Source organism: Ursus arctos, unplaced genomic scaffold (genome assembly GCF_023065955.2).
Source record: "Ursus arctos isolate Adak ecotype North America unplaced genomic scaffold, UrsArc2.0 scaffold_10, whole genome shotgun sequence".
NCBI classification, from domain to species: Eukaryota; Metazoa; Chordata; class Mammalia; order Carnivora; family Ursidae; genus Ursus; species Ursus arctos.
Window position 1 is genome coordinate 56,570,484 of NW_026622764.1, and position 15,674 is coordinate 56,586,157.

General features: G+C 51.2%; 1 protein-coding gene across 1 annotated transcript; it reads left to right on the plus strand.

The window, feature by feature from the left end:
* Nucleotides 1–8,326: 8,326 nt before the first annotated feature.
* MLNR (motilin receptor) lies at nucleotides 8,327–10,420 on the plus strand. The gene is made up of 2 exons (XM_026492885.3): nucleotides 8,327–9,221; nucleotides 10,008–10,420. The coding sequence occupies exons 1-2, from the start codon at nucleotides 8,327–8,329 to the stop codon at nucleotides 10,418–10,420; spliced, it is 1,308 nt and encodes a 435-aa protein (XP_026348670.2).
* The last annotated feature ends 5,254 nt before the right edge of the window (nucleotides 10,421–15,674 follow it).

Below are 15,674 nucleotides of genomic sequence, written 5' to 3' on the forward strand. Positions count from 1 at the left end.
AAATAAAAATAAAAGATACGATAAACCCACTGTAAATTAAAGAGTATGGCACTGCCATTCATTTGGAAAAATAAAAATAGAAAACCTCTGAAAAAGCAATGAGAGAAGACTAGCTCTACTAAATTATAATGCCTCAATAACTTATGATATTAGCACTGAAAAAAACTAAAGGAACAAAACAGAAAGTCCATAGTCTCAAGAACATGCGGGAATTTAGTATTTGATAAAGCTGGCACCTCAAGTCAGTGGAGTAAAAATGAGCAGTTCAATAGATAATGTTGGGACAACTGGATAGCCACCTCAAGCTTAAAAGTTGGATCCATATCACCCACACCTTACACCAGAACGAATTCCAAATGAATCAAACATTTAAATGTAAACAATGAAACTAAATAAAAGATGTGAAAGAATTCCTGTATAATCCTGGCAAGGGAGTAGCCTTTTAAATCATGCCTCAAAATACAAAACCCACTAAAGGAAAGATTGATCATTTCAGTGCCATATAAATAAAAACTTCTGCATAGCAGTTTTTTTTTTAAGTTCAAGGAAATAGCAAACCTGGGAAAAAATAGTTCCAATTCATATTCCAGAAAAGGGCCAATCTATCTAATCTCTCTAATTAAGGAAAATATAATAAATTCTTAAATATGTGAAGATGAAATAACCAATAACCTAATATAAAAACAGGTGAAGGATTCAAGCAGTTCACAGAAAAGGAAATACAAAGAACTCAAACATATGACAAGATGCTCGATCTTACTCATAATAGGAGAAATGCAAAATAAAACACGGAAAAGCCATTTGTCACTATCATTGACAAAACTGCAAAATTTTGGTTACACACTCTGTCAATAACATGGTAGAAAAACATGACATCGCTGGTGGAGTTTAAGTTGTACGATTCCTAGGAAGGGATATTACACATTGCACATACTCTCATCAGGCAGGTCTACCCACTTGTGACACACTGGACACTATTCATTGCAGACCTGTTTGTAACAGCAAGAGAGTGGGGAAATACCTAAATAAGCAACAATGGGAAAATGATTAAATAAATTGTACACTCAACGTAATGGAATGCTATGCAGCTATAGCAAAAAGAATACAGCAGCCTTCTATTTACTGATCTGGAAAGAAAACCACGACATATTACGAAGTTAAAAAGCCAAGTGCAGAATAATGCAAGCACTCGGTCAGGTGTCCCACTCCTCGAGTCTCCTGGGTCCAGGCACCAGACAGGTGAGTGAATGAGACTTCAGGTGATGTCAGCCCTTAGTTGTCTCGAGCCATTTCCAGCTTTTGGATCTTTGCAGCTGAGAGGTCCCAGATAACAGGAAGCAAAGACAAGCCAACCCTGAATTACTAACCCACAGAATCAGCACAATAAAATGGTTGTCTTAAGCCCCTGAGTGGTCAGAAATTTTGCTATCCTGCACTAGTTACTGGAACACGTGGTTTGAATTCCAAAATACAAGGTCCTTGGCCAAATATTGGTTCTCCACCTTCAGGGCACTCCCCAACCACCTGAGGTTGGAAGAGGCCAGGTGACTTCTGGCCAGTGAAATGTAAGCAGAAAAGACATTCGTCCCTGTATTCATTAGGATTCAGCCAGAAAACAGATGCCACACTAGGTATTTAATAAGGATCATTTAACATTGGACCTCGGTGTAACAAGGGCTGGAGGGCTGTAGAAGCAAACAGGTGGCACAGACGTAATAAATACCTGGAAAAAGCTGCCACTCTTCGGGCTGGAAGCAAAAGGAAGATGTTGAAAGTATCCGAACGTAGGAGGTGAGAGGAGCCCGGGGACTGGGAACCAGACCTCTGAGGAGGAGCTGCTGCCTGCTGCTGCCTGCTGCTGCTGGTGGGGCTTCTGTTTGTGTCCAAAGGAGCTGGAGACTGAAGCGAGTGCTGCTGGGAAGGCGCAGGGCCCTCATGGGATGTCACTGAAAGGAGCACGAACAGGAAGGAGCAAGTGCCTTCTTCACTCCCCTGCCCTCCAGCAGCCCTGCTGACAAGGCAGGGAGTGGGTGGGCCAAGGAGGTGAGTATTTGCGGAATCCCAGTAGGGTGGCTTTGGAGCCCAGAGACTTGCAGCTTGAAGCTGGCACAGTTTCAGGCAGAAGCATTTGGTTTCCCTCTTCCCTGCCTTAGAGATGAAGGGCGCATCTGCTCTTACAGAGATGTCATATGACCAAAGCAACCCAGAACAGTGAGCCACCAAATAAAGATGACACCCCTAGACTGCCCCCCACACTCGAGGCACGCTCTAGGGGAACAAGAAACAAACGTGAGGTGTTAGGGCACTGGTTTTTGGAGGCTGTTGGTTCGGGCAGCATACCCTCCCCTGCTCTGACCACGCACTCCACCCGCACAACTGGCCTGTTTGCAATGGGCCCACCCCCAGCTACCTGCACAGATGCAAGAGGCTGTAACGGGGCGGGGGTGTGTGTGTTAGGGGGCTAGGGGGGCACAGCTCTCCAGGGAGGTGAAGGTGAGAGGCAAGAGTCTGCTCACTGATGCCTCAACCCGGTATGTCAGGGGTATCAGGGAGCTAACGAGAGCTCTGAGGGCATCACAGACAACACTTGCATCACACTGAGGGGCTTGGGAAACTTGACCTTGAAACAGTAACATTTTGAGTGCTCTTGAAAGGCAAGAGGATTGGGCTTTCAACAGAAAGTGAAAGAAACAGAGCTAACGGCAGGGGCCCAGCTATGGGGGCCAGAAGGCGTAAGATCTGACCAAAGAAAGAAGTAAATAGGGGGCTCATGTGGACCCAAAGATAGCCTCTTTTTTATGTTATCATCATGATTAAGAAGAACTAACGGTTACAGAGGGCTCACTGCATGCCAGGCACCGAGCTAAGGCCTCTACGTTTACTCGCTGGAACAACCCAGTGAGGTGGTCCCTAGACACAGACGAGGAGTTAGAAGGTCAGAGACATCAAGTAACTTGCCTCAGTCCACATGCTAAGTGGTGGACTCCGCCCCCACACCCTTCATCACTCTTGCAAGGTTCCCTGAGGAAAGCCTCCACACTGACCCCCGCACAAAAGATGGAAGGATTCCCCCAAGACAGACATCCTTCTACCTCCATTCCACTCCCAGCAACAGAGTAAGAACATTCATATCTCTAATTCCTAAGACAGAGAGTTATACCCAGTCAGCCGCCTGGAGAGGTAGAAACAGCCAACAATAACACCTCTGTCCCCCTAGAAGATGACTATAGGGATGAGGGTGCCCAGAAATGTGTCCTTGTTACTTTAGACAAGTCATCCTCACTGTATGGACATGGCCACATGGGGCGCTCTGACTGGACAGACAGTGTGCTGAAAAACTTGGAAGAGGGCAGGCAAGAGCGGAGTACCCTAAGGTAACACTTGCAGGTCTTCCCAGATGTTGCAGTTAAGAGCAGCTGCGTCACAAACAATGCTTATAGTTTTCCCTTTTTATTTTCCTCTTCAAGAACATACTGAGATTTTGGCTACTACGGGAGTCCGGAGCAGTATGGCTGACGTCTCAGCACCTCCCTAGCTTCGAGGGTGGTATGACACTTCAAACAGGGGGGCTTAGCTGTCTAAGTCTACATGTGGCATCGCCAAGTCTGCCAAGTGGGCTCCGGCGGCTGATGGTGCAGAAGAAGCCACCGACCACAGCATGGCACAGAGAGAGCACGCCAGGGGGAGTCCCACTGGGCCCAGGGTGAGTGGCTGGAGCATGGGAGCCGGGACGGTCCTTCTTGACCAGGGAGTACCAACTGGGGTTGGGAAAGGGGTACTGGAATCTCCAGGAGGGTCTTTCCCAAGTCCTACACCCTCTTCCCGGCCACACGTCACAGGGATTTGGTCCCTTTCCACCACCACCCTTGATAATCATTGCCAGGGTGAGCCTGTCTCTCTTAGGAGAAACTAGGACTCTGAGAAAATTGCTGCGGCAACAATCATAGCATATTAGGAATCTGTGCGGCCCACAGAGTCTTGCCTGAATATGCCCTGCCATGTCCCTGCTGTACAGAGAGAAATCTGGGAAAGCCTAAGGCCCGGGGTCAATGCAGTGGTGAGGTTCTGGAGGTGAGGTTCGGCCAGAACAGGCCCTTGGCCTTTTCTGCATTTCGTAGTGTTTTGAGCCAACGTTATATAGGTGGGAAATTTCACATGACATTCCAGCTTTTCAGCTTGTCTTGCAACATGGTAAGATCTGGCAGCTCTGAGACCACATTCCCCAAAGGTGGTGGCAATCCAGGCTGACAGACGCCCACTCCACAGGCTTCATCCCTCACACGGTGCCTATGTGGGCCTCACACCCAGCCCCTCCTTCACCTGCTGGCTCCTACAGACCCCAGGTGCCAGGAAATGGCACACACAACTGCTGTGTGCATTCAGCTTTCAGCCTCTGCCTCCCATCCTGCTCTTCTGTGGAGAAGCGGGTATTAAACCTGTGGAGTTTTTATAAATGTCAACAGGTAAATGGCAAGTTATGGGTGTATCCTAATGCTCCTTGAAACTTTCTGTAACCTTCCATTTGTCCAGTTCATATCTGGAATATGTGCTAAAAGACAGTTTCCTAGCAGAATCCAGAACATGCCAACCACTGCCTAGGTTGGTAGTGCTCTGGTCTGTATAGCCCAAGGCCTCATGGCACAGTGGTTATGGCCCCCCGGGCTTGAGAAGCAGACAGTGATTCCACTTACAGAGATAGTTTCTCTGTGCTTTGTTTTCCTCCCCTATAAAATGGACATACTGAGGGGCGCCTGGCTGGCTCAGGTGGTGGAGCAGGCAACTCTTGACCTTGAGGTTGTAAGTTCAAGCCCCACACTGGGTGTAGTGATTACTTAAAAAAAAAAAAAAAATCTTTAAAAAATAAAATGGGACCCACCTCATAATGCTGTTATTGAAGATTAAATGAGTTAAAATTTGCAAATACTTGGAACAGTGCCTTGCACACTGCCAGCATTAGCTTTATTTCTAGTCAGGACATCCAAGCCCGCCGAAAAGCCAACCTATGAGGCCTCCAGGCAGGGGCCAAGGGCCTATGGATGATACCAATCTCTTGCTTCCAGGGACACAGAGCCATAGTGGGGCCAGACCTGGCCTCACTATCACCCCACACAAGTACCAGGTGCAGACACACTCATGACGGAGAGGGGAGAGGTCTCCACACACCTGAGGACGTCCTCTTCTTCCCATCGGATGAAGTATGAAGTCAGTAAGCTGGTGGGTAACCTTAGAAATACAAAGTAGAAAGCAGATTTAGTGTTTCTCCAGATATCTCATCCCATTTCTTGCTAAAACATGGAATGCCAAGCCATTATAATAAGGATTCGGAGCTGCCCGACAGACCGGGTTCTGCTTGAGCTGCCGCATCACGATGTAGGCAAAGCCTGCTGTGAACCCGTCTCTCCATGTCACTATCCTACCTGGAACCAGAATATCAACAAACACTTACCGAACACCCACTATAATCAAAGTACTGTTCTCAATTGCTGGGAATTGTAAAGAAAATAATGGTACCTGGTTCTGCAGAAGCTTATTCATTCCCTGAGTTAACAAATATTTATTAAATTCTCACTTTGTACCAGGTACTGATTAAAAGCCCTGCCCAGGGGACCACAGGACGTTGGGAGGGGAAGGGGCGGGGCAGATAACAACAAAGAGTTTAGTAGGTTAAATAATAGGGCAGTTGAAACAAGCAGTGTAGAGAGAACACAACAAAGAAGGGGAGTATCTGAATGGGGAGTGAGTATACAGAATAGCGGGAGACGGTGTAGGTGGCACTTGTGAGCCTGCGTGGCACGGGCTGCCATGGCGGGTGGGGAAAGGAGCAAGGAGCCTTCGGCAGAGGTTGGGCAGACCGGGCTCTGGGGCAGAATGGAGAAAAGGGAAGAACCTCAGGGACTGCAGCCGTGAGAGCCAAGGGGAAGGTATCAGGTACTCTGGGGAGCATCCCTTGAGTCAAAAAAAGAGACCACAAATTCACTAACCACAGACTGCTCCTCTGGGGTTAGCAGAGCACCCAGTGGCCAGGCAAAAAGGGGGCACCAAACTGGAATCTGGCAAATGCCAATCCTGGGTACTCCCAAGAACCCACATGAAGCTAGGTGTCCCCTCCCTTTTACTTCATAAGGACCTTCAAGGCCCCTGACCTCCCTTCCCAAACACTTGGGCTCCCCTAGGGAAAGGCAGGGAAGGAAGACGAGCCTGTGGAATAAGTATGTTCTCCAGAACCGAACACCACTTAGAGGGACCGTTCCAATCTTCCAACTGGACTAGGCTTTACTCAAATAATTAATTGGCTCTTGCTCCCCAGCCAGTGAACGCTCAAGGGGAAAATCAGATCAACAGCAGATGATGAAATTACATTTTCTTTGTTTGGGGGTGGAAGGAGGGAGAGAGAAGTGAAGACATTGAATATAGACACTTTCTTGAGGAGTTTTGCTGGATACATGGAAATGATCCAGAAGAGGGAGAAATTCTGAAGACGCATGAGAGAGAACTGCTAGAGTGAGGTCCCTGAGAGGTGAAGGAAGAAGGGGCAGAGCTGACTTCAAGAACAAGTCCCACCTACTCATTCATCTGCATATGGGGGGAAATGAGAGGAGGGGCCTCGGGTGGGAACATGGAGAATTTTTCTTCCGTTGCTTCTACTCTTTCCTAGAATCCAGGTCACCAGCTGAGACTGAGGGTGAAGGAGGAGGCGCCGGGAATTAAGGAGAGAGGAGGCTACACAGAAGGGTGGTCTGGAGGGTGGGAGAGCGAGTGCGATAGGTAAGTATGAGGATAGCCAAGGAAAAATGAAGGGCCATGCCGGAGGTAGTGAATTTCAAGTGGAACAACTCAACCACTATTTGGGAGGGTGCACAAAGTAGGCAGAAGATTCGATTTAGCCAGCGGTGCGGTTGTGTTCTTGTCAAGGGGGCGTGTATGACAACAGATAAAAGAGCACAGCAGTCGAGGTGCTTGCCTGGGAGTGATTAGAATTGCCAACTGGGAGTTTAAATTGGGTCAGGTAGGGAAGTGAGGACTTGAGGCAGGCGAGGGACAAGGAAATAGGAGGAGCAACCTATCTGAGGTCCCAGGGTGGGTGGATAATAGCAGGAGTTGAGGTATTAGAGAAAGTGAGCTAGAAAGCCAGGGGTGGAGGTCAGAAAGGGGATGACTGCCGCTGAGATGCAGGAGGTCTCCCAGGTCCTGGTAAGGATACGGTGTGAGGGACGCCTGAGATGCACTGGAGGACCAGCTCATCCACAGGGAGACCCAGGCATTCCAAGACTCCTGTGTGTGTGGTGTGAATATTACCAGGAGATAAAATCACAAGCAAGTCCTACTTTGCTCAAGGGTAGAATGAGCTCCCAAGGACATGAGAATTAAATGGAAAGCACAGGTCCAGATACACCCTAAGCACTCAATAAGGCTCAGCTATTGTCATTAAGACCACAATGAACTGACTCATAGATCAGTTTTAGTCTTCACACTAGAATTTTAGTTCTTTCTGGTGTTGGCAAATACTCTGCTTTTTTACTTATAAAATATGTTGTGCATAGGAACAATACAGCACATATAAGCACTGAAACACACACGTTAATACTTAACCCTTGTTCTTTAAAACCAGTAGACATGGTCATGCCCACCGATTCAGGGTTTTAAGGGATGGCTGAAATTACCTGCTCAACTCCCTCCACTCCTCGCAAACTTACAGAAGAGACCTGGGCTGGGCGAGGCTGGGACTGGTAGACCAGATCACTCGGCTGCAGAGTCATAACTAGAACCCGGGAGGGGACTCTAGATTGCGGTCTAAATACCTCTCCTGTTAGTACTGAGTCAGCCTTTCCTAACCGCCTGGACACAGCCATCAGCCGAGGTCCCTGAGAAAGTCCCCCTCTCCACTCGAGCGCCCAAAGCGCCCGCGCTCCGCTGCGCTCAGCAACCCACCTCGCCGGGGTTCAGTCCTTCCCTGGACGGGGCAGGACTCGTGCGCTGCGGCCGCCTCCCGTGTTCCAGCGGCGGCGAGGGAAGCTCCCTGGCACGCGACCGACCAAAGAGAGAGCGCGGGAGTGGGGCGGGAGTGGGGCGGGCAGTGGCCGGGGGCGGAGACTGCGCACCGGCCGCTCCAGAGGGCCTCAAAGCAGACCCTGCAGACTCGCGTCCCCACGCGCGGCGCCGCAGAGCTCGGCCAGTGCGGACAGGGGCCAGCGAGCCGCTGTGCGCGGGCTGCCCGAGGAAGCGCCTCGCCAGCGGGGCCCTGCGCTCGGCCCCCGCGGCCAGCCGGGGGTGCGGCGGCGCGGAGGGGCGCCGAGCGTGGCCTTGCGTCCGCCGGCGCGGCGCGTCCATGGGCAGCCCCTGGAACAGCAGCGACGGCGCGGAGGGCGCGCTGCTGCCCTGCGACGAGCGCCTCTGCTCGCCCTTCCCCCTGGGGGCGCTGGTGCCGGTGACCGCCGTGTGCCTGGGTCTGTTCGCCGTCGGGGTGAGCGGCAACGTGGTGACGGTGCTGCTGATCGGGCGCTACCGGGACATGCGGACCACCACCAACCTGTACCTGGGCAGCATGGCCGTATCCGACCTGCTCATCCTGCTCGGGCTCCCCTTCGACCTGTACCGCCTCTGGCGCTCGCGGCCCTGGGTGTTCGGGCAGCTGCTCTGCCGCCTCTCGCTTTACGTGGGCGAGGGCTGCACCTACGCCACGCTGCTGCACATGACGGCGCTCAGCATCGAGCGCTACCTCGCCATCTGCCGCCCGCTCCGCGCCCGCGTCCTCGTCACCCGGCGCCGCGTCCGCGCACTCATCGCTGCGCTCTGGGCGGTGGCGCTGCTCTCCGCAGGGCCCTTCTTCTTTCTGGTGGGCGTCGAGCAGGACCCCGGCGTCGCCGCGGTCCCGGACCTTAACGGCAGCGCGCCGCGCACCCCCTCGCCCCGCACCTGGCCGCCACCGTCGCCCCTCGGGGCGTCGCGGGCGCCACCGCTGTCGCCGCCGTCGGGGCCCGAGGCCGCCGAGGCCGCGGCTGCCGCGGCGCTGTTCAGTCGTGAGTGCCGGCCGAACCCATCTCAGCTGGGCGCGCTGCGCGTCATGCTGTGGGTCACCACCGCCTACTTCTTCCTGCCCTTTCTGTGCCTCAGCGTCCTCTACGGGCTCATCGGGCGGGAGCTGTGGAGGAGCCGGGGGCCGCTGCGAGGCCCGGCCGCCTCCGGGCGCGAGAAGGGCCACCGGCAGACTGTCCGCGTCCTGCGTAAGTGGCGCCACCTCCGTTCCAAACACACCGAACGCGCGCGCGGTCCAGGCAGCGTCCCCTTCCCCTCGTCTCCCAACGCCTCTTCTCGCTACAATTCCTTGTGTCATTTTGCTCCAGCCTCCACCTGCCCGTCCTGCCCGTCTCCGGAGAAAACCATCTCCAGTCCTCTGATAGCTCTGGGTAACCCCAGGGCGCCCCTGAGGGTGGGATGCCTGGGTCCGCTAAGCCGAAATGATTTTCCAAAGCCGCTGGATCCGTGAGCAGGGCTGATCCAGGATGGGTAAACCAACATCCTGTCTCTGTTAGATGGCACAGATGTGAATTACTCGTAGTACCCTTAAGATGGGGTAGAGCACATTAAGCTAATTCTTTAAAAAAAAAAAAACAAACCCAAAAACTTAATGTTAAGTTAACCTGCAAGCTAAAGTGAACCATGCCCATATCAAAAAAACAAAACGGAACAAAAGACTGTGCAGACCTGTTGCAGAATTCCTTTCAGCGGAATACAGAGAACATATCTCTGAAGCAGGTTTGTGGAAGGAAGGCTGCCAGAACAGATTGTTCGTAGAAATTTCTCCTTCTGGTTTATGTCCAGCCTTGATAAGGTGTATATGCAGTTTTAAAGCAAATATGGATGCTGTTTGCAGTCGTTGTTCTGGGGTGGAATTCGGCTAGGTACGAGTTTTATTTACTTTGTTTGCCATTATTTATTATTGTGGATGGTTTCTTGGGGGCCCTTTCGGGTGCTTTAGCTAATTCTGGTGTCTGTGTCTTGATTTGCAGTGGTGGTGGTTCTGGCATTTATAGTTTGCTGGTTGCCTTTCCACGTCGGCAGAATCATTTACATAAACACGGAAGATTCTCGGATGATGAACTTCTCCCAGTACTTTAACATTGTTGCTTTGCAACTTTTCTATCTGAGTGCGTCCATCAACCCCATCCTCTACAACCTCATTTCCAAGAAGTACAGAGCAGCGGCCCGGAAGCTCCTGCTGGCCAGACAGTCCAGACAGTCCAGACAGAGAAGTTTCTGCAGAAGCAGGGACACGGAGGGGGACACAGGAGGAGACACGGCTGGCTACACAGAGACAAGCGCCAACGTGCAGACGTTGTCGACCAGCATGGCCAAGCAAGTCGCTTCCTCCCAAGATGCCGGGACTTCGGGGAAAACAGGTCTGTGGGGAAATAGGGACTGAAAGCGGGGAACTGAGACCATTAGGAAGAATTGGGGAGAGTCGTCTGCATTTTGATCAGCAACTTTGTCAGTATGACTTTTTTTTTTTTTTTTTAAACCAAGGTATGCAATTTAACCACCTTCCGTGTGCCCCTCAAGGACGGTGATTTCAGCCTCGGGAAATCCCACATCACAAAATGTGCTCTGGGGAGGTTTTCTAAGTCTTCGTTCTCCTAGACTTAGGAAATATGAATGCTCATTTTCTGGTTAATAAGTCATACAGAGAGATGCCATGAAAATTGTCACCTCTGAGATCAGGGGTGTATTTGTATTTCCATGTTCTGGATATACATAGAATGGTGCATATACAAGGAACCCAGGATAATTAGAGCTTTTATTCAAGAAATTATTTAATGCCTACATAAGGTAGCAAAATTTTTTTAGAAGCAAGTGAAAGGAATTCTGGATACAGGCCAATGTTCAGGGGTCCCACCTCACTCCTGGCTGAGAACAAATCATAGAGTTGAGGGACACTACCGTCTTTCAGAACTGCTGTGCGTAAGCAAGTGTCCCACTTGTCCCCGAGACTGCTCCCCTGCCCGGGATTGCCTGGTGCCATGGCTTCAAGGTAGGGGCCCTGGGCACCAAAGTCTGAGGGCAGGGAGCAGCAGCAGGACTTTGCCTCAGCTTGGTGGGTTACGTGTTATCATCACTCCTGTTTTACTGGTGACAGAATCGAGTCTTAGATGTCTCAGACAAGAACTGGTGGGTCTGAGTCTGAACGCCAGTCTTTAAGATTCTTACCCACTCCCACCCTGACACGAGGCTCTTACTGAAAAACACAGGAGTCAATGGATGTAATCAAGGGTGAAAGAGAATGTGTCAGACATTCCGACCAACAACTCTGTCGCTGTTTTGTGTTTCACAGTTTAAAACACCTGTTTTCAGAGGGCTGCTACTGCTCCGCCCCCCACAAAGGGCCTCATTCACTCCACGGTCTGTATGAATGGCGCGCCCTGGAGGTGGGCAGGGCACAGAGCACTCTGTCGTAAACTACGAATGGTGAATCCATGAACAAGAGTCCGCGCAATGTGCTGACAAAGTTCTGTCATTTCTACACTGACTAACCGAACACAGTGATGCCTTCAAGTCCCCGTGAAGGGACCTAACACCCTGGCCCTGTCCTTAACTGGGACAGCAGAGAAGAAGTCTTTGGTCTGCACTGTGTCTCAGCCAAGTCGAGGGAGAAGCAGATAGTGGCCCTTTGGGGCGGCAGTCCCTGAACTGGACACTGCAGGTATTTGGTGATTGTTTGCAAAAGGCCGCTGTGGTCAAATATGGCAGGAAGGCACTAACACTGCTCCCCCTCCTTGAGAGTCACCACAGCATGCATCACATCAGAGGCCCCAAGTCGTTGGGGCCATCTCCCCATCCTCCCTCCTCAAGAACTCTTTGAAATCTCGCGGACTGAGGAACACTGATGTAGCCAGCAGGGTTCTCGCAGTGGACATGCCAGCCTTGTGCCCCGGCCACTCCTTTGCTTGGTGGCCCTTCGTAGGCTATGCTGGAGCTGCCGCCGCACACAGTCTCTGCTCGTGGGAGTTCCTCTGTGGGGCAGTCAGATGAGGCCTCTCCTCCATGGAAGGTCATGATTAAGAACCTTCCTGCTATCTTAAGTGCACTGTAGATATAGAAGCAACGGCCTCTCCTTCGAGCTTTTTCAGTCAGATTCCAGAAGAGAGGGATTTCTGTCACACTTTCCTGTGACCTAAGTGCGTTCCCAGGTGTGGGGGTGGGGAGGATCCCCCTTCCTTCACCACAGGGTACCTGAGATGGCGTGTCCGAAGCCCATCCCTCCTGCAGATCGCTGTGCAGTTGTTTTGGAAATGCCGGTCTCACCCCTTAATGGACTGTGAAATCAGTGGACAGGGTCACTTTTTTTAATGGGAAGGAGTGGGGCAAGAAGAGAAGAGAGAAACCAGGCCATCATGTGCGGTAAGGGGAACTATTATGTTGTAAAACTTGTTCCAATTATATACTGGCCCGTCTTTCCTGGTTCACAGAATAAAATGTGTTCTTACTGTGGGTCATAGTCAAGAATATTTGAAAAATTGTTCCAAGATCGAAAATTGTTCTCTACCCCAGCAGAGAGTCCTTCTGTAACAAGAGAGGGGAGTCCTCGGAACACCCAGGGTGGCTGGTCAGGGATCACTGGAGAGTGTGGTTTGCAATCCTGAACCCTCCCTCTCCATAGGGGTCGTGTCATAGAGGCTGTTCCCCAGAGCCACTCCCCACACCCTCCAGGGGCTGACATCCCTGCAAGGTTCTCTTGACCCCTCTCTGCTGTCCGCAAGCGATAATGTTTTTGTTAGGTAAGGCATCAGCCTTGGGGAAGGGTTTGTGTTTCATTCACGTGGCAAATATTTACCAAGCAGAGGCTAAGTATATGACAGACTAGACTCAGGGTTAGACTTCGTGTATGACAGAAGATGCTAGAAAGATAAATCCATGTCATGGCATCCAAATCAACCTACTTTTTAATGGCATTTTCTTGTTAGAAATGTGTAGTTGTGTCATCCGGACTAACCCAGGTTTAGCTCACAGGGTAGTAAGATCGCTTACAGCAGATGGGCCGACAGAGTATCACGTTGGTGTTATTCACAGACATTCCTCCCTTTTCTAGAGGAGACAATTCCACTTCTGAGGAAGTGTTCAAAACTATTGCACAGCACCTCCTGGGAACCTAGAGGCCCCTGCACAAGCCCTCGAGGGGACGTGAGAGGGCAACATGTTAAATGTATGAACACGGCCCCTCCTGACCATTTCTACTCCTGTAATAGGAACACTTGCCAGCACGTGGAAGCTTTGGGGTTGGAAGTGTTCGTGGTTGTGCAGCTCAAGTGTTTTAAGTGGAGCTTTAAAAAGGCTTTTCTTAAACATAGATGTGAGGCCAAGTTTCATCACGAGCCAAGTTTCTAAAGATTCTAAATTCTTAACTAGTACATAGATGGGCATCAGGTCTGAGCAGCCTTCAGAAGTCAGCCTGCTGTCCTGGGAGCACGGGAGCTTCTGTCCTGGAGCAAGGGCGTGCTTTGTGGCCTGACGCTCAGCGCGTCCCCTGCGCCATGTAAGCTCTAAGGAAGAGACAGCGACAGACTCTGCTTGTCCCCTTCTTAGGGAAACAACCCACGCTTTTTTAAGAGTAACAGACACCTGTGTAAATAAGGGCTAAAAAGTGCCAGCCAGACCAGGGGGGCCGAGTGTGCACGGGCAGTTGTGCGATGCTTCGGCTGAATCTCTTTCACAGCACTTAGCACGTTTGCTGGCCGGTGACTGGTTCCCAGGGTTTGAAGACAAACCAGGTTTTACTCCCCTTGGCCTCTCTTGCTCAGGTAGACAACACGTGTTGACCTCCACCGGCCGCACGGGAGGGGACAGGGATCCGCACCCCAGGGGGACAGAGATGGAGGCCAAGTGAACAGGTGTCTGGGACATATGATCCCAGCTACCAGACAACACAAACCAAGGCACAAAACAGCAGCGAAGGCCTGAAAGGAGTCAGGAAGGGGCCTCTGAGGGGCGGAAGAGCAGGAGGTAAGGGCGCTGACGCCCCCAGGAGCCGGAGCTGCATAAAGAGACCAAGCAGGGCTGGGGGAGGCTGAGCCTGGGAGGCCGGTTTGGGAACGGATATTTACTGTCACCCAGGCGTAGCAGTGCACTTGTAGGGTAGAGTGTGACACCGAAGCAGTGACATGACCAGGGTCAGCGCCTCTGGTGGCCAGGAGCCCCAGCCACGCCGTGGCCTCAGCGCAGCCAGCCTCCCTTCGCCCCTGCTCAGTGCCCAGCGCCAGGCTTGCCTGCCTGATCTTCCCGCGTCCGTGCCGGCTGCACCCCGCGGGCCGCAGAGAAGGCCACAGCTTGACATTTCCTTTCTCCCGTCTTTGCAGTGAGTGTGCTCGTCTCAGAAATGTTCCAAAGAATTTCTACTACTTGTGATGATATGGGAATTAAAAAAAAAAATTATTTAAAAAAGTGAATACAGGCAGGTTTCAAAGTTATGTCTTAATTTTATTATAATGGTTATATTTGTTCATAACTGTAATGTAAACAGAATAAAACCTGATCTTTGTTTCTGTCTTACTTGCACGATAATGCATTACTTTGTCCTTAGAGTGAATATCAGCTCCCTTTCCTCTGGCTTTATTTTTTTTTTAAAGATTTTATTTATTTATTTGACAGAGATAGAGACAGCCAGAGAGAGAGGGAACACAAGCAGGGGGAGTGGGAGAGGAAGAAGCAGGCTCATAGCGGAGGAGCCCGATGCGGGGCTCGATCCCATAATGCCGGGATCACGCCCTGAGCCGAAGGCAGACGCTTAACCGCTGTGCCACCCAGGCGCCCCTCCCTCTGGCTTTTTATTCCCCCCGTTGATTCTCTACAAGAGTGGCTCTCAAACTTCAGCCTGCGTCGGAATCAAGCACACCTGTTCAAGCACAGGGGACTGGGCTCCACCCCGAGTTTCGGATTCAGTGGGTCTGGGTGGGGCCCGTGAATTTGCATTTCTCTCAAGTTCCCAGGTGATACTGATTCTGGTGGTCTAGGGACCACCCTCCGAGCACCTCTGCTATAGACTGTGCTACAGAAAATGTGATCCACAGACCGGAGGTATTAGCATCACTTGGGATCTTGTTAAAATTCAGGTTCTCGGGCCCCACCCCACACCTTCTAAATCAGAATCTGCATTTTAACCAAACCCACAGGTGATTCCGATGCACATTAAAGCTCGAGCAGCATTAATCCGGAGATTAGAACTGTAGCATCAGGGTCTCCGGGGACTGGACCCAGATGTAGCTCTGAAAGCTCTCCAGGCGGTTCTACTGTGCAGACAAGGTTGTGAACCATCAATAAGATGTCCCTTACAGCAATCTTTTCCATTCTCACCCTATCCCACTCCCCCTTCCCGCCCTTTTCCTTCCTTTCCCCTTATTGGCCCCAGGATAAAGGAAGAGATACAAAGATAGTGAATAAAGATACTAAAAGTGGGTTTGGTGATGGACTCATGTGGAAGTCATTTATGTTCTGGCAGAAGCTCATGACTGTGGTCCGGTAGCGACTCCCTGGTACCTGAGCTCTTCAGTCCCGTGAACCTCTCCCCGTGGGTGTGGCCCAGCCACCACCAATGCAGAGATCCTTCTTCCTGCAGGCCAGGCTGGCCCCAGCCTCTCCATGGCCACTCATCTCAGGAACCCGGCCTCCAGTCTTCAGTTCTTCAAAGC